Source organism: Phytophthora ramorum (assembly GCF_020800215.1).
Source record: "Phytophthora ramorum isolate Pr-102 chromosome Unknown Phyram_PR-102_s0016, whole genome shotgun sequence".
NCBI lineage: Eukaryota > Oomycota > Peronosporomycetes > Peronosporales > Peronosporaceae > Phytophthora > Phytophthora ramorum.
Window position 1 is genome coordinate 1,444,823 of NW_027150662.1, and position 23,226 is coordinate 1,468,048.

At 52.9% G+C, this 23,226-nt stretch overlaps 3 protein-coding genes across 3 annotated transcripts; 1 reads left to right on the plus strand and 2 right to left on the minus strand.

Moving 5' to 3' along the window:
• Positions 1 to 37: 37 nt before the first annotated feature.
• KRP23_13165 (uncharacterized protein) lies at positions 38 to 1,075 on the minus strand (the record flags this gene model as incomplete). Its single annotated transcript, XM_067883842.1, has 2 exons — positions 38 to 583; positions 1,070 to 1,075. The coding sequence occupies 2 exons, from the start codon at positions 1,073 to 1,075 to the stop codon at positions 38 to 40; spliced, it is 552 nt and encodes a 183-aa protein (XP_067739249.1).
• A 1,256-nt stretch (positions 1,076 to 2,331) lies between these two features.
• On the minus strand, positions 2,332 to 2,955 carry KRP23_13166 (uncharacterized protein; the record flags this gene model as incomplete). The annotated part of the gene is made up of 1 exon (XM_067883844.1): positions 2,332 to 2,955. The coding sequence occupies one exon, from the start codon at positions 2,953 to 2,955 to the stop codon at positions 2,332 to 2,334; it is 624 nt and encodes a 207-aa protein (XP_067739250.1).
• Positions 2,956 to 17,261: 14,306 nt separating this feature from the next.
• On the plus strand, positions 17,262 to 17,970 carry KRP23_13167 (uncharacterized protein; the record flags this gene model as incomplete). The annotated part of the gene is made up of 2 exons (XM_067883845.1): positions 17,262 to 17,885; positions 17,953 to 17,970. The coding sequence occupies 2 exons, from the start codon at positions 17,262 to 17,264 to the stop codon at positions 17,968 to 17,970; spliced, it is 642 nt and encodes a 213-aa protein (XP_067739251.1).
• Between the last annotated feature and the right edge of the window lie 5,256 nt (positions 17,971 to 23,226).

The window sequence follows — 23,226 nt, forward strand, 5'->3', positions numbered from 1 at the left end:
TTGTTATCCTTCCGTTCAATCCCGGCCCGTGAGCTTCTTAGGCGACCCATTCAAGCTTGTAGCCCGAAACTGCACCAGCGTTGTTCTTGGGAGTGCCACCACCAGTCTTGAGGTAGCATGCGCTCTTACCGTCATCGTTCTTGTTCACGAAGGTGAAGGCCTTGCAACCCGAGTCCCCATGACACGCCTTGCAGCACGTTTCGGGCAGTAGATCATACTTGACACTCAAGTCGTCGCCGTAGAAGTCCACGCCCACCTCAATGGTAGGACACCAATCTGGCACTGCGACGCACTGGTAGTAGCCAGGGTTCCATGGCTGGCAGAAAGCTCCAGCCGGGCAGCAAGTAGGGCCGCTATTCGCGCTACCACACGCGTCTCCGATCTTGGCAGTGCACGTTGGCTCGACGAAGTCTTTGTACGCAGCCGACACGGCGCCCTTCTTCGCTTTACGCCCCGCCGTGGACGACTTGAGAAAGCACGCGGTCTTGCCGTCGGCATTCTCGTTCACGAAAGTGTACGCAGCACACCCGCTAGTGCTAGCACACTTTTCACAGCAGTCGGTGGGGTACAGCCCGAAGATGGTCTGTAGGTCGTTGCCGTAGTACAGACAACGACGGATTTAGCCGGCAACGCAAAAGCCGGCATTTCATAGACGCCCCCATAGTAAAGAAAAAACATTTCCGCCTATCAATCATCCAGATTGTTAAACATTTTAACCAATACCAGTCATTTAATATTTGAATGGCTATGGTAAAAACACACCAACCTATTGCTATCTTTTACTTACTGCTTTGGCGCCATTTCATTCTACACTTCGCGCCATGAGCGGCACCAGGACGCCAAGGAAGCAGCGGGCGTACAGCGTGCGAGAGAAGCGCGCGGCTGTACGCCGTATCGAGGAAGTAGGCGTGGAGGAGGTGGCCCGCGAGATTTCCTGCGCTCGTGGTACTGTCCACGGGTGGTGGAAGCAGGCTGATAAGCTCTTCAGCTTTACCGGCGCTGCCACCTCCAAGACACTGAAGGGGCAGGGGCGCAAGGAGATGTTTCCTGCCGTCCCTGCACTCGTCACCTTCATGAAGGACAAGCGTCGAGAGGAGAAAGTGCGTACATTGAACTCAATTTTGCTATTTTTCAGTTTTACTAAGTGTTTTTTTGTATGGTAGGCGCTTACGACTCGAGGAATGATGGAGTATATGTGGCAGATTGACGCAGCGTGGATTGATAACTACATGGTGGGCAAGAAGAGCGGGCTCTTGGCGTTGCAGCACCTGGTCCAACGGCTCGCTATTCGGTAAAGTTTAAGTTTTGTGTAATTTTATCATTTTTGTGTACATTTGTATGAAAATGATGTATTTAGACATGGATTTACACCCCAGAAACCCCAGACTGCCAAGAAAAGCACTGCGGACCTCGAGCAGACACGCGCAGAGTTTGCGATAGAGTTCTGGGGAAAGTATGAAGCGTACGGTCCCGGGGGCATGCTCAATGTTGATGAAACAGCCATCAACTTTGACATGCCCCCCGCAAGGATTTGGGCGGGCAGAGGACGGCGAGATCCTGCGAGGATTGCCAACACGTCCAAACACGCAGGCCGTATGACGGCAGTGCTCACAGTTCGGGCGGACGGTAAGCTTTCGAGCAGCTATTGGTATTTTTCCAGCCATGCACTGTACTAAATGAGTTTTTACTTGCAATTTGTTAGGAAAAAAGCTGCCGATTCTGTTTATCGCACGAGGAAAACCGGGTGGCCGCATTGAAGCCACCGAGTTTGACGACTACCCGGAAGGTCACTTTTACACCGTCCAAGAAAGCGCCTGGATGGACGCTGCTTGCTGGCGTTTCTACGTTGAAAGATTGCTCAAGTACGAAGTGGACGGACCCGCTGTCCTCATCCTAGACAACTTTGAGTGTCACGTTTCTGAAGAAGGACAGCGGGTCGTCACTGAAGTTGCTAACGCCCTTGTGGTTCCTCTTCCTCCTAACAGCACGGCATCATGCCAGCCCCTTGACGTGGGCGTCATGGGGCCGCTTAAGGCGAAGATGCGAACCAACTGGAGCGGCATCACAGGCGGCACTGCGAAGGAAAAGCGCATCCGTGCAGTTCGCGCAACTATTGCTGCCTTTGACGCGATTTCTAAAGAGACGGTAATTCGTAGCTTTGAGAAAGCTATTCCACGCTATCCTGAGATTAGTCTCTGATACAACCACCACTTTTGCATCGATTTATGTAGAAAAGTGTATTGTTTTTGTCATTACTGCATGCCCGCTGAATCCATGCCGGGTTTTCCGTCACACTACTTTAGTATGGCGGATGGCACTCAGTGGTGCCGGCTAAATCCGTCGTTGTCTGTAGTCGACGTCCACCTCCTGCTCGGGGCATTTGTCGGGAAGATCGATGCACTGGTAGTACTTCGAGTCCCACGGCTGACAGTACGCGTCGCCAGGACAGCACGTGGTGCCATCATTCGAGTTACCGCAGGCATCCCAGACGCCCGCAGTGCAGGTGGTATTCGCCGGCACAAAGTCCTTGTAGGCGGCTGACACCGCTCCTTTCTTCTCGACGCGACCGGCAGTCGATGTCTTCAAGTAGCACGCGGTCTTGCCATCCGCGTTTTCGTTGACAAAGGTGTATGCGGCACAACCGTCAGTGCTTGCACATTTCCCACAGCATTCATCCGGTTGCACGCCGTAGATGGCTTGAAGGTCGTTGCCATAGTAGTCGATATCGGTCTCTTGGTTCGGGCACAGCTCCGGTTTGTCGAGGCATTGGTAGTAGCCCGAATTCCACGGCTGGCAGTAGCCGTAGTCGCAGCAGTTCATGGCTCGGTCGCGAGAGCTGTCCCCGCAAGGCCCACCGATGGTGTTTTGGCATCGGATGTGCGACTGCGCAGACGAAATCGCCGTCCACGTCGCCAACAGGGTGGTCATCGCGGAGACTTTCATCATGAAATCCATGGTGGTAACTTGGATGGAAAGTTGCGGTCTCGCTCTTTGTCACTTGGATGCGTCTTCAACGGGGGAAATCGAGGAATGACGAAGCTCTCGCGAGAGGCATTTCATCATCACCAGAACGTCAGCGCGGGAACCGGCACCCGCCCCGGACTTTCTAGAAACGAACAGCAAAAACCAGCAACTGGGTGACGAATCGGTTGAAGTTGGCTTTGTACAACCAACGAAAATCCGGTGTTGTGGATATGAATCTTCCAGCGCAAAGCCACCACGCTGGAGTTCTCGTGTTGGAGAATTGCAGTGCTCATTGTTTTTAGTTTTGGACGTTCGTTGCTTGGAATAGCTGACACCAAAACGGTTTGGTTTCCACTGGGTGCATTGCTCCAAGCGACCACAAACCACCTCGCTAGTTGCTACTCTCGCTCTATACGTTGGTTATGGCAGACGCTATGCCCGCTGACGGACCAGCGGTGGGACGAACGTGGAGCGCGTCCAACCTCCTGCAGTCCTTCTCGGAAGCCGCAGCTGCAGTTCAACCGCTGCCAGCAAATTTGGGAAGACTCGTGGAAGACCTCCAGACAGCGTTGGCCTCACCGTCTAAGCTGGACTTGCTGCAGCCAAGTGATGGAGCGACCGAGCAGGATGGAGCAGTTCCTGTCACTTGGACTCGACCGGTAGCGATCGTTGTACCAGAATCGGGCGACCCATGTCTACCAAATGGAGTTGGCTCACCAGGCTCACCTCCCAATCAGTTGCACTCGTTTGCAACGAAGCACTCGGCTAGCAGCCTGTCTGCACTGAGTGCTGCAGCTGCCTCGTTGAAAGACAAGACGCACCAGGTCGCACAGCAGCAGAAACGCGCGCTCTCCGCTTTTCAGCAGAATGGAGGTCTCGTCGGCTGGCTTCATGGCGAGATGGAGTCATCGGACAACCACGGAGTAGACCAAAGTTTGCTCGGTATGCCAGCATCACCAGCAACTCCGACTCCACCAAGCACCCCTCGAACGATTCTTGATTCCCCAGCTTTTGATCTGTGCCCACCACAGCGCTCACGTTCGCCGTTTGACTCATTGAAAACGAAACAACCTGCAGGGGGGATATCTACAGGGCGGCGACGCTCGATGCCGAATATTGGATCTGGATCTCTACTCAATAATCTCTTTGACAAGGTTTCAGGTGTCACGATATCGCCTGATGACCCCCCACAAGGACATTCTAGAGAAAAGCTATACCCAACGACAGCAACCACGACGTGTCCACCTTCTTCTTTTGACAACTTTCTGAATCGACAGCAAGCTGGTAGTCCGACATTTCATCCGAAGACCCAAGAGACTGTCCGTCAGCGAGCTGCTACGACAGACCTACCCAGTCGTTCGCCTCTTTATACCGACCTTGGAGACGATGACTCCACCCCGCCAGCACTTTTGAAAGCTCGATCTGCTGCCTCGCTGCATCCTCCGCGGCCTCCACCAGAAACTTGGTTTTCACTTGACGACGTTCTCTCAGACGAATGGAGCTGCACTGTACTGTGGGCACACCTGTACAGCACTGCAGGCGAGCGTGACCATCAGCATCACTTGCGATTAAGTTTTTTGATCGAGACGACGTTCCAGATAACCCCACTCTACCAAAATCTGGCAGGGGCCGATACTATTTGCTCTGACAATCAAGAAGGCAACAAGAAGCTGGTCGCACGCTTAAAGCGATTGCACCACCGTTTTCTCATGCACAATGGCGCTGCTTCGCTGGCTACGAGTGGCGTTCCAGTAGCGTCACCTGCTGCGAGTCGTGCTAAGAATCAACTCGCGCTGGCTGTGCATACGCTGACCGACCAAAGAGCACCAGACAACGAGCTACTTGTCGGTCCACAAGTTGAAAAGGCCATGTCAGCGTTGTTGCAACTAGCGCGGGAGGTCGAGCGCGAGTTCCGAGTGCTTGGCACCAGAAGCTACACTACCTTTGCTGATACCGCGCTCTATCGTGGCTTCATTGCACGCGAACCAGGCCCTCGCAACATAGCGGTGCTGCTACGCGCTGCCCATATACCATTTTACCAGCAACCAAATGACACCGTGGATGCTGTTTGCTTGAGTTCACTTGCTACTGAAGAGGAGACACCAAGAACAGTCTTTCCACGCGCTGGATGCCAAGTATTCACAATCGCAGTGCAGCCTGATGGCTCGATTAACTTCACAGACATTTTACCTGGAGTAAATGATGCCAGTTCTGCTGCAGAGTCTATCGCAAGACACGCAATGCTGCAGCAAACTGTTGAGCCATTCTTAAACCCATCAGCGAATGTCTGCCCAGCAGCTACCAAGCCACTTGCTTTCAACTTCATCGCTGGAACTGGCAGCAATGCGTTTTATGGGGCTGTTATGTGGCTTCCTGTTGGTTGGAATAACGTGTTGGGGACGCAAACAATACCCGGCGGTGTCTGTATTATCTCAAAATTCCCACTTGTCGATACCATGCGTCAGTTTCTCAGCTCGTTGTGGAAGCTTCTTAGAGACAAAATTGAGGTTAGCGACGGTGAGATGTCTGCAGTCTCACCGATGGAAGTGGTTAATGGTTCCCAAGAAATGGGAGAATATTTCCTTGCTCATTTACGTGAGATTTCATCGGAACAGCAAGGTGGTGATTTACTTCCGACAATTGACTTCCGACTTAGTGATTTGTTCGACTGCCTCTCGTTGGCGAACGTCCTTCGGCTCTTTGCCTTTGTGCTGCTGGAAAAGAAGATCGTGTTAGTGGCGTCCAGCTATACGGTACTATTCTCCGTGGGTGAGGCATTGCGAACATTAATCCACCCACTGGTCTGGAGTCACATATACGTCCCAGTGCTGCCACTTGCCCTCAAAGACTGCTTGCAGTGCCCAACACCTTTCATTTTTGGTCTGCATGACTCGTACGTACGCCGTAGCGATATGCCAAGACCGTCGAGCGACCTCGTTGTCGTCAATCTGGATCGCGATGCACTAACAGGAGGTGGTGACATTTTCCTGCCGCCTCTACGTCACTCGATGCTACGAGAAGAACTCTTTCGTATCTGCAAACCACACATAATATCTCGCGATAGCGTCGACAACTTTGCCGCTGATAGCAAATCTACAAAGATGCCCCCCTCAATTGCTATCCGCCGAGTGTTCTGCAAGCATTTACGTGAGATGTTGGCGTTGCTGGAGCCCTGCATCAATCGCTTCGATCTAGACGGCCAAAACATCGCTGTGGTGGACAATGTCCAGTCAAGTCAGTGGCCTGCAGACACAGCTCGATTCTGCTCGGCCATACTGCAAACACAGGCCGTAGCCACGTATCTTGCTTCACCTCGATCGACGAAAAAGCAAACGTAGAGCGTGTGAAACAGAAACATACATTCCTCTCGAGCATGTTGTGCTCATATTGATCTGTACTTCAGCTTTTGGTTGAGGATATACTATGTAAGCTCATTCAAGAACGAACGCATCGTTTTCAACTTTTACTGAAGCGATCTTCCGCAGTTTTAGCTATCCCTACCGATCCACTCAAATCGAAAGGAAAAATCTGCACCTGATTCCATAGGCACAGATAACCATAAGAACCAAGTAGCAGATTGAGTTTGCGATGATGAACGTACCGAAGTGGTCGATGCGGTAAGTCAAGGTGAACAGCATCCAGAGCAGTATCTTGGAGAGTACGGACATCATTTGTGTCTCCAAAACAAAGCCTAGTTGATACAGTGAATGAATGCCACAATTTCGTTTCGTGATCACCGCAAGCATCACAAACGAGACGAGCTCAAGCAGAGCATAAATACACATTCGAGATACAATACCAGCGACATTGTCACGATTGATTCCCACCATTTCCATGTGATATTGCGCACTGGGCAAGTGGACCATCACCATCACGAAAACGGTGTAGCAGAGCGGGATGACAACTTCCACGTACTCTGTTAGAATGAGGCATTCGGAGGTGAACAAAAGCTCCAGAGCCTCCTGGAGAATGAGTGTCTGCTTGGTCATTGACTTTTTGGGCTTCATTTGATTGACGCCAGTGGAGTTACTAGTTGCCAGTTGTTGCGACGGGGCTCTTACAAGAGCCAATGGTTGAACTGCTGAACCATGCAAACCACGCTTTACAAAATCAAATTTCGCCTTAGTAGGGTGACTGGATTTGTTCGAACACGGAGCAGTATGAGGAGCGCTGCCAGACGGAACACTTTGTGAACAGGCATCAAGATTATCTAGCAGAGCTTTGCCTTGAGGAGATATTCTCAGCAAAATATGGGAGCGAACTCGAATTGAAGGCCCCATTTGCTTTGATAGTGTTTTCGACAAGTAGCACAACGATCGGGTCGCAGCGAGGAGATCACTCGTCGCACCGGAGCTAGATATGCCCGCTGCCTCGTGAAGGCGGGTTAAGACACTCTGAGTTCGCTGGTGAAGCTCACGCAGTTCAATCGCTGTCTGCACAAAATCCAACGCCAGTACGGATATAAGTGTTGTCGATGTCAGATTCGGCATGAATGTGGCGCGATAAAATGCATCGAAGAAGTCAACTGTGAATATGACCTGTTCGGGAACCAAGTCCTCTTTATGTGAAGCAGCGGATGCGAAAATGATTTTCATGATCAGCTTGAACACTGGTAGCAGCAGCAAAACTGGTAGCTCGTAATTTGTATGTATTACCTTCACGAAAAGGATTTGATAGACTGGATATGCGGCACATAAGAAACTCTGAAGTGCTCCCATCCTATTCAATCGACGTAGATCCTCACGCTGGGAGAGAATTTGCTTAAAAGCTTGAGCTCCGGCTACAATGCGGAAAAGTCCCAGGAGCAGAACTGGCCAAACCATTGACAGGGATAGAGTGAAAAACGGAACAGGAAACGTCCAAACCTCGGTAGCCGCCATTCCGGCCACGATGAAGCCGACTCCTTTGCATAAACAATATGCCAGCGTTTGCCCCACAGAGAGCCCTGGAACGCCAAGCCAAGGGCTAAGCTGGCTCGTAAACGCAAAACCTATGGCCGCTCCAAGAAATCCCACACGGACCCAGAATCCGTAGCCCACTTTCCAACCGGATTTTGGGTCTTGCAAAGGCACGCTTTCTTGACACAAGACAAGTCCAAAGACGAGAATCGGTGCCCCAATGCTCACCACAATGACGCGAGTGAGTGAAGTTTTTCGAGTGTACTCCTCGAGTCCCAGCATCCGTTCGATTGAGTACGTGCCTCCGTAGTGCGTGAGCTGCATAGCAAACCACGCATCGCACATTTTCGCCCACTGAGCTTTCAAGAACTCGCGTACACGCCTCGTAGGTGACGATATCGTCTGACTGGGTTGTGCAGAATCGAATGGCGCTATCATATTCTTTGTGTCGTCGTGTTCTTGAGGATGAAGTGTAAATGCATTGGTATTCATAGCTTCGTTGTGGAGTGAAGAGGGGAGGACAGGACGTAAATGGATAAAACGAGGCTCATCGCCGAATAGAATAAACGATTGTTCCTCTCTACGTTAAAGCAAGTGTACTCAACAATGCACTTAACTACTTAAGCTTAGTTGCCATTTGCTCACTCATGCAGAATGCGTGCGCTGTCTATCATGGATTTTGGCGCTTCATCATTTGTCGTGGAGAAAAGTCATGAATTGCGGCATTGAGGGACGATTGATAGGCCGAGACGGCTGTACGGCACCATTGCGTAAGATTCGCGAAAATTTACCGAACACTGAAGGGGGGTGTTGAATTAGCAACGTGTTGGTCAGCGGCAGTACGTGAATTAGATTGTTTGAGGATTCCATCGGACCATTGGAATGTGAATAGATGCTGAGTTTTCTAGAAATGCACTGCCTTCACGTGATAATCGTTGTGAAATACATGAACGAACTTGTAAATCTGGGTGCATTTGGCTGTGGAGCGTTTTTGAGGAGTAGCATAGGGACCGGCCGCGCCCAGCAAATTGTAGTCGGCACTGGCTTCGATTCTGCTATCTCTGTCAGCTACGTCTTGAAGTCAAGCTAAACCGGTTTGGGTCCGCACATGTGATTAACTTTCGTGAAGAGGAGTTGATAAAGCTCCCATAACCAGAGCTCTTATCCTCACTCTCCAGTCGAACTTCTACGACGAACACTACCCCAGTCGTTCTCCTGGCAGCACAATCACCGTATTGGCGAGTCCACGAGGTGGCTTCTCCTCATGTTCAAAGTCGGCTTGGCATGGCGGCCGCAAAATTCTGGGTCTTTCCCATTCCGTTCTTCCTGTTTTCTCTGTCTACGATGATGGCTGCAATGCTGGTGGGGGGCTTGCGAGTTGTGATCGGAGCTCCAACCTTTCAACAAGTCCTTTCACGGCGCGAACAGCTTGGCCGGCTGAATAAAATTGGTTCGCTCCAGGGTTTTATGTGCGTAGCGTATCCCGTGTATCAAATCCTCTTCACGAGAGTCAATCACACGCCGTACGAGCTGCCAGTGCTCCTACTACTTTCGGCATTCAAGTTTATTATGAAGAAAGTGATTGCCTCTGCTGTTTCACACAAGGAAGCCATGGTTACAAGTTCTTCTCAACGTAGAATGCTCGACGCATTTTATCTCGCCACATTCATGTAGTTTGCCATCGACAACACTGGCAGCAGTGTTAGCTATTGACCTTGTCCTAGCAGCGAGCGAACTACGTGAGCTTCATGCGGACCCAAACCATTTTAGCCGACTTTAAGACCGCCGGAATCGGTAGCAATGACAGCGAAGCAAGCGCCTGCATCAATTTGTTGAGTGCGGTCCGATCACTATGCTACAGTTCAAAAACGCTCTCAGGCCAAATGCGTCCAGATATACAAGTTCGTTCATGCATCCCACAGCGATTATCACGCGAAGGCAGTGCACGGCTAGAAAAACTCAGCATCTATTCACAACACTCTACTGGCCAGGTACAACCCCCCACCAATTCTATTCGTGTGCAGCCGCGATCCAAGACGGAGTCAACCATTTTAGTTCAACACCCCTTTGCAGGTGTTGATAGGCTTTCGCGAATCTTGCGAGGTAGTGCCGTGCAGCCTTCGAGTCCAGTATCAATCGCCCCCCCCCCCCCCCCCCCCCCCCAACGTTGCATAGCTCATGCATCCTCTCCAAGGTAAATGATGAAGCGCAAGCAATCCATGGTAGACAACGCAGGCATTCTTCATGAGGCACTTAAAGTCCTATTCACCTTCGAACGCCTCGTCCTGACCGAATACGTGAAGATTGTCATTCCTGTCTGCTACGCCGTCTTTGTGATGGCGAGGGTACACTTACCTTACCCGGTGCCCAGTATCACGCAGAACTGGTGGGGGTCTACAAAGACAACGTTGGCGGCATGGTGTCGCGAATGTTCATCTACGCATTGATCGAATTGTTGTCGTTTATGGTGCTCGCTGGGACCACGACGCGGAATTGCGGTATCAATACATTTCACCAACCGCTGGTGCTTTCCAAGATTATGCATTACAGCGTACATAACTTCATCAACCTGCTACAATGCACACAGGGAAGCCGTAAAAGCAGCGCCTACCAAAAGAAGAAGTCAAATATATTGGTTGGTATTATCGTGTGTGCGTTTCCAACTGAGAACGAGTGACTATTCCACTAAAGTTAGCTACTGTAGTGGCGCCCAGCGAGCACGTAGTACCTGAGAGAGACCGCGCACTAATGTTCGTAATACAATAACGGTGTTTAAAAAACTGGCTGTGTCTTTCCCCTCTTCACTCCACAACGAAGCAGTGCATTTACACTTCATCCTCCGGAGCTCTACGAACAGAGAAGACGATAGTGCCATTTGAGTCTACACAACCCAGTCAACCGACAGCGCGGGTTGTTCTTATTATCGAAGAAATCAGAGCGTTGTCAGAAGCAGCATTCGCAACTAAAACGGCCACGCTTCTTCGAGAAGTTTGGGGAAATGGTCGTCACTTATCGGTACGTCGGTGCGGCCAAAGTTGTCCTGGTCGTTGAGTGCAGCCCGAGCTGCGTCCGTGAGCTGATCCCACATGATCAGATCTTGCAACTCGAAATCGTTAGGAAAGGAACTGGTCGATAATGCGGCGGTTTGCATGGGGGGCAAATACCGAGAAAGACTTGGGGTCGTGCCATATTCGAAAACCGAATCGTCTGTATACGTGCTGCCATACTTGTTCTCGGACCTCGATATCGATAGACCCAACGCTTTCGGGTTTTCAAGGGCAGGGTTGTCGATCCACACGACAGCGTTTGACCAGTCATGACGCCAGAACGGAGATGCATCCCAGAAACCTTTGGGGAAGTACCAGGCGTACATGATGGCCCAGACGTCGTTGTACCAGCCAGCACGGCCGTAGACCTGTGAGCCCAATGGAGGCAGCGCACAACCAGAAGTAGTACCTCCGCTTCCTTTTAGGCCCCCACTGGTCTCACCCGCAGCATTCACGGCGGGGTACGAGGCGCACCCGGTGATGATATGGAGGTGCGGCTTGAACTTGACACCAGCTTTTTCGGAAATGGTAACAGGGGCCGGTTGAGGGAACGGCTGTACTTTGTCGTGGTCAACAGTGACGCCCTCGACAGAGTAAAACGCGGCAGCCACGACGATGAAGAGCCGTCCGATGTTCATCGCTGGAGCTTGTATTTCAAGTTGTCGAGGTAGGAGAATCTTGTGCCTTGCACAAGGGATTCAGAAGTGAGCTCTTACTATTAATAAGAGCCTCTCAGTCATAGATTCCCACTGGGTCACGCGATCACGGAACACGTGGGCAGCCGGGATAACGTGGAGGCTGGGAGTCCCAACCCAGTACATGTAGTGGGGCAGGCAAGCCCTGGAATACTGTCTGACTCATATTGCTGTTGAAACAGTCTGTATTAACAGGAATATGAGTCAGTAAGGTTAACCCATTATTCCCCGAAGGACGTCCTATGGGTACGTAGGTCTACAGAGTCCGAAAGGGCTAATGCCTGAGCCGGTTATCACCATGCAACCTTCCCCACCTCCAGACAGGCACATGACGACACTAGAAAACTTTTCTGCTACGTCTTGTCTTGAAGCAAACTTGGACGGTGCTCAGTATCATCATGCAGGTCGCATGACATGACATCCGTTGAGCAGCTCTCGAGTCGACGCAGCATTCTCCTCGAGCCTTACGTCCGCACTGGGAGATCCGCCAAGAATAGCATTTTTAGATGTGGCGGGCAGCTCTTCAGCAGCGAACAACGGGCTGTCGGGGCTCCTTTAGCGATCTTCTTCCTCCTCCTCCTCCCCCTCTCCCCCCTCCTCGCCTCCGCGGAGGACGACGTTTGCTCGCTGGAGCTTGGAGACTGGATGAGTGCGCTTGACGGAGCGAAATGAAAAGTGAGAGCTTGCTGGAGCAGCGAAGCCTCGGGGCGTAGTCACCAACAACACCTTCGAGAACACCTTCGAATTGGCTGCGGATGCTGGGTTCATGAGAACTGGGTAACAGCTCTCACCTTTGATTTTGATCAATACATTGCGGCAAGAAATCCTCGAGAGCAACGACAACCCCCCTCGCTCCATGTAGTGGCTTACACTTTCCTACACTTTGTGAAACAGACGAAAGGTCATCAAAAAGTAGCCGACATTCACGGCCGCCTCTGGATTTCAGCCTTGTCGTACCCTCTGACATCGGTGAATGGGGGGGGGGGGAGGTACATCGAAGTGTCTGCTGCCGCGGGAGCAACAACGTCCAGATTACATCGCCCCATCCTCCACGTTATCCCAGCTGCCCACGCGTCCCGTGATCGCGTGACCCAGTGGGAATCTATGACTATGTAAGAGCGCACTTTCGAATCCCTTGCGCCAGCCACAAGCTTCTCCTACCTCGACAACTTGAAATACAAGCTCCAGCGATGAACATCGGACGGCTCCTCATCGTCGTGGCTACCGCGTTTTACTCTGTCGAGGGCGTCACTGTTGACCACGACAAAGTACAGCCGTTCCCTCAACCGGCCCCTGTTACTATCTCCGAAAAAGCTGGTGTCAAGTTCAAGCCGCAGCTCACTATCAAAGCCGGGTGCTTCCCGTACCCCGCCGTGAATGCTGCGGGTGAGACCAGCGGAGGCCTAAAAGGAAACGGAGATGAACTCGACTGTATACTTTCTTTATTGGGCTCGCAGGTCTACGGCCGTGCTGGCTGGTACAACGGCGTCTGGGCCATCATGTACGCTTGGTACTTCCCTAAAGGGTTCTGGGATACAGTCCCGTATTGGCGTCACGACTGGTCTAATGCTGTCGTGTGGATCGACAACCCCGCCCTCGAAAACCCGAAAATATTGGGTCTATCGCTATCGACATCCGAGAACAAGTATGGCAACACGTACGTACCGGTACCTGCGAGGACTATTGAAAATGGCACGACCCCAACCCTATATCGCTATGTGCCGGCCCTTCGAGCCGCTGAATTACGACTCTCTACCAGTCGTGGCCCAGTACAGGATCTGATCATGTGGGGTCAGCTCACGGACGCAGCTCGGGCTGCACTCAACGACCAGGACAACTTTGGCCGCACCGACGTACCGATAAGTGACGACCATTTCCCCAAACTTCTCGAAGAAGCGTGGCCGTTTTAGTTGCGAATGCTGCTTCTGACAACGCTCTGATTTCTTCGATAATAAGAACAACCCGCGCTGTCGGTTGACTGGGTTGTGTAGACTCAAATGGCACTATCGTCTTCTCTGTTCGTAGAGCTCCGGAGGATGAAGTGTAAATGCACTGCTTCGTTGTGGAGTGAAGAGGGGAAAGACACAGCCAGTTTTTTAAACACCGTTATTGTATTACGAACATTAGTGCGCGGTCTCTCTCAGGTACTACGTGCTCGCTGGGCGCCACTACAGTAGCTAACTTTAGTGGAATAGTCACTCGTTCTCAGTTGGAAACGCACACACGATAATACCAACTGGATCTTAGACTACCGAGTTGTCAGAATTAGTATCGCGAACAAGCTCGGATGTAAGAACGCGTGTCAGCAAGAGCACACACGAGCTTTATGATATAATTCCCATTATTTTTCCATTTCGCGGTGAGAGAGCGACTTTTTCGCATTTTTCGCATTTTAATGCTGTTATCAAAATACGGTGATGAATCATTTAATGTTTTATTGTTGTTTTTCAGTGATGTACATTGATGTCACTTAGGTATCCTAACGACGTCTTATGTCCGTTCTAGCCACCGTCCTTAAGTCGATCACTATCTTTCCTTACGGCCCAAGCTCACGCTTCACCGCTGCTTGCCGTCTCTTCCATTGTTGCCAGCCAAGCCACCAGGTCTGTGCCCATATGCTTTGTGATCTTTCCCAAGTCCGACGAGGTGTCGTCTCTACAAAATACTGTGGTCTGGAAGCTTTGCTTCCGATCCATTGCCGTCAGCGCCAGCTCCCCAACCATCTTATTGTCGTCTCGTGCCTGGTGATGCCAGCCTTGTATTACAATCCTGTCCGCGAGCCGGCGGCTCTTCCAGTATGTCGCACGCAAGTGCTTTGCCTGCGGTGGGTACCGTCGTCGTTGCTGTGCCACTACGTGTGGGTTATCCCCAATCACGTGTAGCGGTGTGTATTGTTTTCTCGCGCATTCCCGTAGTCCCGTATATAACCCAAGTCCGCTGGCCGTGTGGGCCAATAATCCTCCAGTTGCATACGACATCGAGGCTTGCCAGACAGCTGAGTTGTCTTGAAAGGTGTTGCCACTATTGCTCCACTGCTAGCCGCGCGTTTGTTTCCTCGCGCTCTCCCTCCGAAGAAGAGTAGGTAGCGGGTGCCCGTGGGTGTCGCCAATTGGGGGTTAAGTTCCATTGTGGGTCCCCGTAGAGCTCTGCGTAGAACGTTCGCTGCCACTTCTCTAATTTGTGGTGTAGCGGCCGCCTTGCTATAGTTTTGCACCGTGCTGTATCCCTCATTCAACTTGTTCAGCATCGTTGCCGTATGGTGACCTCTAGTGATATTGTTGTGTTGGTCAAAATAGTGTACACGCCATCTCCATACAGATTGCAGATACACCGCTGCACCCAATTGCCAGCAACATTCCGTCATAATAGTGACTATTGCAGTCAGCTGTTGGTAAGGGTCATCCGACACATTCCGAACGGTGTCCATGACATCCCAAATGCCTGATGGTGTCTCCTGAAGCCTTAGTCCAAAAATCGCTCTCTCCAGGCCAGCTGCTGAGACTCCAAGCCTACGCCAAGGTAGTAGCATGTGACGACGTAGGTGTGTGGCCGCCGCGCATTCCCAAAATACGTGATGTAGGGTGACATCAGTCAGATGTACGCATTCCTCATGGGTGCAACCGACTTTGTCATTGAGAGGGTCGCATGTAGAAAACGAATGCAGTCTGAGCCGCTGAAGTAGCTGCTCTCCCCATGGTCTCATTCCAACAATCTTGCGCAAACGCCTTCCGTCAAGTTTCGTCAGTCCATTTGCCGCTGACATGCTGTACTTGCTCCATTTTGCTGTACGAGCTGCAAGGCTCCGTCCTCCACGACTCAGTGAAGCTGTTGCTACCCGTTGTTTGTATTCATGCCGGCGTCTAGTCCAGCGTCTGCGGCCCGCACAAAGGCATACCAACCGGCTCAAGTCTGGGTGCGTGTTGCCGGTGGTCCACACCACACGGCAGGCTGAACCCCGCGGCGGCGTGAGGCGCCACAGCGGAGCCCAGCAAGCGGCTACGTGGCTTTCAGAACCTACGTGGCAGTGACGTGGCAGTCGGGAATTACGTGGCAGTGACGTGGCAGTGACGCGGCTGAGGACGTGGAGCGACGCGAGCCGCGGGAGGCGTCGACAAGGCATTTGCGTCGACGTGGCAGGCGAGGAGCTGTGAGCTCGCTCGCTGAAGATGCATGTTTACGTGTGTAGAGGCAGGTACAGAAGGTTCGTGGTAGGGATCCGAGTACAAGTAGCAGAAGCACTGCCTTTGCAGAATCAATCACTTTTCATTTTGAAGTCAACGTGTGAGACACAACAAAGAATTCTTTAGTAGGAGTCAAGCCACGGTATGGCATCTCCCGTGAGAAGTCGTCGTACCTCAGTCGATGAGGACGACTCAAGTGCGGAAGAGGAAACGCTGTCACGGCGCGCGTCGGTCGCGTCCATGCGGCAAGCGCTTGAAGAAGATGAAGAGCGGCAGCGGCAGGACGCCGCAGTCGCTGCACTGGCGCAAGAGTCTGCAGCCGTGCAACAGCTCACGTTCGAGCAGCTGAAGAAGTTCCACGATCAACAGGAAGAGATGGTGCAGCGGTTTTCTGGTTATCTGCAAGAGCAGTTTGAGAACCAGCTGCAGCTCAAGGGGGAGTATGACGCGCTGAGGGCGCAGATGGAACAGCAGAAGCAGCAGATGGCTGCGCACACCTCAATTCTCCGTGAGGCCTCCGAGAAGGTAGGCCACCAAGCGCGAGAGATTGAAACGCTGAGGGACGTGGTGCATCACCCAAGTTCGCCTCGAGGACAAGTTCGATGGGGCTGGTTTGCCCAGCCCCCACCCGACGAAGCTGATGACGTGAAGATGGAAGATACCACCGAGGATGGTCACAGCGGTGGGGGGGAGGGTCATAGCGGGGAGGGAGTAACGCCTCGCAGTGAAAGTGCCCAGCACCTAACCTTCGCTATGGGGACGAACACGCCAACCCCACCCGTGTACAAGGGCAGCTCTCGGCAGGAGAAGAAGGCGTTCATGGACAGCTACTTGGTGTACGAGCGCAGGATTCGGTCGTTAAATGCAGGGACAAAGCTCGGACAACTACGCCTGATGCCACTCAGCTCCTGTATCGAGCACAAGACACTCCTGCGCATTTGTGACTACGAGCTGCAACGCCCCGAGCTGAAAGTGACAGAAGAAATGTGGAAGGTCTACTTCCTGAAAGGGAGGAAGAGCGACACCAGAGACTACGCAAGACTCGCAGCAGCGATGCGCAGTCTCACCATGAATACGAAGCTGTCGGATGCCGAGTCTCGCGTGACGAGGCTGCTTGCAGATTTTCACTCGATCCTGGACACTGAAGACATGGACGACTTCCCATTGGAAGAGCCGAAGCTGGCGGTGAAATACTTGTGCAACGCGCTTCAGCCTCAGGCGCTGAAGACGAAGGTCTTCACAGAGCTGAAGAAAAACGCCAACAAGCCCTTAAAGAAATCGGTCCAGGCGTTCATTAACTGGCTGACCCCAAAGGTACAGGCGTTGTGCTTGTTTGAAACAGCACTGCCCGATCAGGCGGTTTCGAGTCGGACAGGCACGAGTGGAAACCCCGCCAGTACTCCAGGGAAGTCCGGGAGCCAGCGAGATGGAACTTCGAAGAAGCAGCGAAGCGGGCACGGGCAGAAGAACGGCCCGATGCCGCCTCGTCCGGCGCCGCAGGTGCCACCCGTCAAGTTGGGATCTGACACGAAGCATGCCAGTCCGCAGCAGGAGAAGAAGTGCTACAAGTGCGGCGACAAGAATCACTTGGTGTTCCAGTGCCCCCAGGTAACACGCGAAGAAGCATTGGAATTGGTGCGTGAGAGACGCAAGGAGGGGGTCGGAGCGGTGACCAGTTTGCCTACAGCACGTCCAGTCGGAAGCCAACTCGACCAAGACAAGCCGACCATAGCCTGCGAGATCAACGGCACGGTCGCAGGTCACATTACGCCAGACACAGGTACAGAGTACTCTATTGTGGCGGAATCTCTTGTCAACCGACTGAAAATGGCAAAGCAATGGCTGCCAATTCGCAATCTGGATGCGCGAGTCAAAGCCGAAGGATTTGGTGGGGCAGTGGTTATCATTACGCAGGAGGTGAAGTTAAATCTCGCTGTCAACACCCCTGCCGGAAAACTTCTGCTCACTAATGTGGTTTGCTGGATTTCGCCCGAAGAATTGCCTGCTGGCAAGGGCGACGTTCTGCTGAGTCGACCCTTGATGCGAAAGCTAGGCTACGATCCGGTGGAGATCTTGGCAAAGGCTCGGGCGCTGAACAGTGTGATGGACATGGAGGATGTGACAGCTGGAGTAGAAGGAGGGCTACGCCATGTGATGGCCGTGGCAGCCCGTTCGGACCGCCTAACTACGGCGCCCGAAGAAGCTTCGTTTTATCCGGACGAGGATCAGGCTTGCTTCCCGACTATTGCTAGGGATCGAGATTTGGAAGCAGAGCAGAAGGAAGTCTGGGACGCCCTCCTCAAGAAGATACAAGAGGCAGAGGCTAACGGTGCCAGTGTGAAGTACCTGAAGCGACTTGAGAAGCTTTTGTGGGAGAAAGTGGACACGTTCCGACTGAAGCTGGGCAATGACCCACCCGTGGACATGCCGCCTCTCGAAGTGACTCTCAAGCCAGACGCAGTCCCAGTTCGCTGCAAAGCCCGGCGATACCCACCAGAGCACCGAGAGTTTATGCGCCGGCACGTGGAGGAACTAGTTGCGGCAGGAATGGTGTATCGGAACCCGCGCAGTAAGTGGTGTTCGCCGCCGCTGATCGTGAACAAGAAGGGACCAGATCCGTTTCGCATGACCATCGATGTGCGAAGAGTGAACACGCAGACGCTGCGGATCCTGTGGCCCATGCCAATGCTGGAAGTGATTTTGGGGTACCTGTATGGCTCCCGCTACTATTTCCTGTTGGACTTTTTCAAAGGCTATTGGCAGTTCCTGTTGTCGCTGAGCAGCCAGGAGCTGTTCTCGTTCCTCACCGACGTGGGAGTATTTACTCCGACTCGAGTTCTTATGGGTGGAAGCGACAGCGTCGCCTACTGCCAAGCAACAGTGCAAGAAATGTTCGCCGAGTTCCTGTACAAAGGGTTACTCATCTGGCTTGACGACCTGTTGGGATATCACGCCACGGAAGACGGGATTTTCACACTGCTCGAAGCTGTACTCAATGTCTGCGAGACCAAGGGTTTGAAGCTGAACCCGCTAAAATGTTCGTTTTTCCTGCTGGAGGCACGGTGGTGTGGCCGCATCGTATCGGGTGACGGCGTCAAGCACGACCCGGAAAGGATCCAAGCGCTGCAGGCGATGCCCGCACCTGCTACGGGTCAAGAACTACAGCAATTCGTATGTGCGCTTAATTGGATGCGCCAGTCGATACCAGGCTACAACAAGCTCATGCAACCCCTGATGGATCTCATGGAAGAGGTCTATCAAAAAGTGGGTGGCCGCACGAGGCGTCTGGCTGCGAAAGCTCGCTTAGCCGAAATGGGCTGGAACGATGAGCACCAGATGTGCCTCGACACATGCAAGAAAGCGTTGGGTGACGCGGTGCAGCTGGCGCATCCCGATGACAGCCAACGTCTCTCCGTTTTTGCGGACGCTTCGGAGCTGCACTGGGGGGCGGTTATCACGCAGGTTCCATACGAGCACTTGAACCGAGAGCTCGCCGAGTAGCAGCATTCCCCCCTCATGTTTCTGAGTGGAACATTCTCAGGCGCAGCGCGCCGATGGGCTATTGTGGAAAAAGAGGCATTCGCTATCGTGGAAACGTGTAGGCGAGCCGATTACTTGCTGCACCGTCCGGGTGGGTTTGCGCTTTACACGGACCACCGGAACCTGCGATTCATTTTCAACCCGTCCAGTGTGTTGTCCGCTGTCCCGAAGTATACTGCGGAAAAACTCGACAGATGGGCTATGCTGCTCATGGCTTACGACTATGAGATCCATGACATCAGTGGCGAAGCCAATGTATGGGCGGATTTACTATCAAGATGGGGGTCGACTACTTTTTCTATCTGCGCGATCCGCCAAGTGCCTATGCCACTTTCACCCATGTTGGATGATAGTTTTGAATGGCCAAGTATGAATGAGATCCTGGTCGCTCAGAAGGCAGCGACGGAACAAGAACCAGAGATCGTTACTGAGCAAGAACTGGTAGTTGGTGATGATGGTGTGTGGCGCACCGAGCGCGGTGCTATCTGGATTCCAGCAGCGGCCGGTCCGCTGCAAATGCGACTTTGCATCGTCGGTCATTTTGCTGCAGCCGGCCATCGTGGTGTGAGGACTACCGTCGATGCTTTGAAGAGCCGATTTGTGTGGAGCGATATGGAGAACGACATCACTTTCTTCGTGCGTCATGCGCGAGCACACGCGACAGTCCGCCAGTACCTCGTCCGCTTGGAGAAGCTCTTCATGCTGAGAAACCTAATCAATTGCTGCACTGGGACTATTTGTATATGCGTCCTGCCCACACGGGTGATCTCTACATCTTGGTCATCAAAGATGACGCTTCGAAGTTCGTGTGGCTACACCCTTGTTCTGAAGCAACGGCCGAAGTCACATACGAGGAATTGCTGGCCTGGTTTTCTGTTTTTGGAGTCTGTCACTCTTGGGTCAGCGATCAGGGGACTCACTTCAAAAACGAGGTGATCAAATCGCTACAGCACGGGCTGGGAGCGCACCATCATTTTACCACCGCCCGATCACCATGGGCAAATGGTACGGTCGAGGTTGTCATGCGAGACACCCTGCGCTGTTTTCGAGCTCTTCTCTCGCAGAGTGGCGAATGCCGCAGAAAGACTGGCCGCGCATCATGAAGGTGGTGCAAATGGCACTTAATCACTCCCCTTCCGAGGCTCTAGGTGGAAATGCGCCTGTTACTGCAATGACTGGTCTGCCGGCGGTGTCCCCGCTGGACGCAATTCCGGTGCCAAGGCCGGTGGAATTCACGACTTTGGAAGCCATTCGTGGGGTGCAGCAGGCGAATATAGCCAAATTGCAGCAGTCTTTGGAGAACATGCACAAGGCCATAGCTGTTCAGAACACCAAGACACGAGCTCGTGGCCGGCGGGCCAAGGATGCTCGTGACTCCGCCGTGATGGCTCAATTCGCGATCGGAGATTTCGTTCTATATGCGGATGTATGGGCCAACACACGGACCAAGTTAAGCGTTCGATGGAGCGGGCCGGCAAAGGTGGTCGACACTGTTTCCAATTGGATCTTTGTCATTGAGAACATGCTTACTGGCGACAGGCGCGAAGTCCACGCGAGTAGACTAAAATTTTACGCGGATTCGTCTCTCGACGTCTCTGAAGACCTGTTGCAGCATATCGCCCACAACAGCGAAGGGCACGTCGTGGAGAAGCTACTCGACGCTCGGTACGACGCCGCGACCAAGCAGTTCCAGCTGCTCGTTCATTGGCGAGGTCTTGATGCGCTCGAGGACTCATGGGAGCCGGCGGTCTCGCTTTTCGCCGATGTTCCGGTGTTGGTGCGAGCGTTCGTCCGTGATCGTGCAGGCGTGCCAGAGGTCAAGCGCTTAGCAAAAGCACTCGCTATTCGGCTGTAACCCATTTTCCAAGAGGGAAGTGTTGCCGGTGGTCCACACCACACGGCAGGCTGAACCCCGCGGCGGCGTGAGGCGCCACAGCGGAGCCCAGCAAGCGGCTACGTGGCTTTCAGAACCTACGTGGCAGTGACGTGGCAGTCGGGAATTACGTGGCAGTGACGTGGCAGTGACGCGGCTGAGGACGTGGAGCGACGCGAGCCGCGGGAGGCGTCGACAAGGCATTTGCGTCGACGTGGCAGGCGAGGAGCTGTGAGCTCGCTCGCTGAAGATGCATGTTTACGTGTGTAGAGGCAGGTACAGAAGGTTCGTGGTAGGGATCCGAGTACAAGTAGCAGAAGCACTGCCTTTGCAGAATCAATCACTTTTCATTTTGAAGTCAACGTGTGAGACACAACAGTGCGGTTCACTTGCAATCAACATTACGTCTGGTGACATGTAGCTTGATATTGCTCGGTCGAGGGCTGCTTGACTAGTAACCCATCGATTGGTGGTTGGACCGACTACAGTCGAGCTAATGATGGCTTCAACTCGATCTCCAACACGCAGGTGAGCCACTACAGGGTGGTCCGTCGGATCCGCCAGAAGTCGCACTTCTCTATCGTGAGTGTTTTGTTGTAACAACTCCCAGTAGTTCGCAAGTAATGCCGATATGAGAGCCTTCGCGTGCGCGTGCTGCTCCGTCGTCTCGGTCGGGCGCAAGAAATGAAAATCTACCCGTCCAGACGCTACTCGTCTCCATTTGACAATGTCCACTAGGAGCAGTGGACGCTTGTAGTGCTCGATTCCGTGTAATTTGGCGAGTGTTACGCGTGAATCTGACTGTGTGTGTACGTGTGGTATATGCATATCCACAAACGGGAGCCACTCCAAGCGTATGTGTCCTCGATTTTCCCGTTCCTCGGGCGTCAGTAGCGCGGATACCCGTCTTAATAATACCAAGCTGTCCACGTGCACATGGTGTTCTCGCCAACTCATCGTCACCCCACCCAGGTTATATACCGCTGAGGCCGTAATGCGCGTGTTACGTCCGTCGTCTGGATCAGGTGCCCCCGCTTGCGCAATGAGCGATCGACCCATTGTCCACAGCGTCGGTTGTCGACGTGCTCCACTCAGTGCAGGCGGCACATATTCTGGCGTGATGTATATGGCCGGTGCGTCTCCGCTGGTCCCCTGGTGGAACAGTATGCCTCCAACTATGTGCATTGCTGTGGTTCCCTTCTCGGCCCATGTACTAACTGTTGTCGCCGCTAATGCATATAGTTCTACCCTGAGATCTGGTATTGATAGCCCCCGGCCGCTCTTGGGAGTGCGGACAAGTCCGCGTCCAGCCACGCTTTGGCCCCTTTTGCCTCCGTGAGAAATTATCCGCACCACATGACATTCCTAATTCGTGCATTCATTTCGTTCACCTCCGTGGTCCTTGGCCATGCATGGCGAGCAATGTAGAGTAGATTTGGAATGACGACCACCCCAGCTATAAGACTGCGTTGATCGACCGTCAAAAGTTTCTGACTAGCTAGACGGAGCCGTATCTCCAGCTTGTCAGTTGCCACACGCCAAGATGCAGCCGTGGATATCGCGCTGCCCACTTGAAGCCCTAAGTACCGGCACGCGGCCGTTCTGTCTTGATAGCATAATGGTGAAGGCAAGGTCATGTGTTGTTGCGGGCCGCGTGGATGTAATGCTATAACCACCGTCTTGTCAGCATTGATTTGCAGTCCCGATGCCAACCCAAACGTTGTTAAATCCCTCATCAGCTTAGGTATATCCTCCAGACAGCGCACAAATACCGCGGTGTCATCCGCATAGCCAGCAACGCGCAACTCGAAACGTCCCGCCGTTGATTCATCCACACAGCCAGCAACGCGCAACTCGAAACGTCCCGCCGTTGATTGTAGCACCCCCCCCCCCCCCCCCCCCCCTGAGTCCCATGAAACTATCCAATCGTGTATACAGCGGGTCCAGAGCAAGTATGAAAAGCAAAGGCGCCAAGGGGCACCCCTGTGATGAATCATTTAATGGCAAAAGACGGGGTCGTGTGTCTAG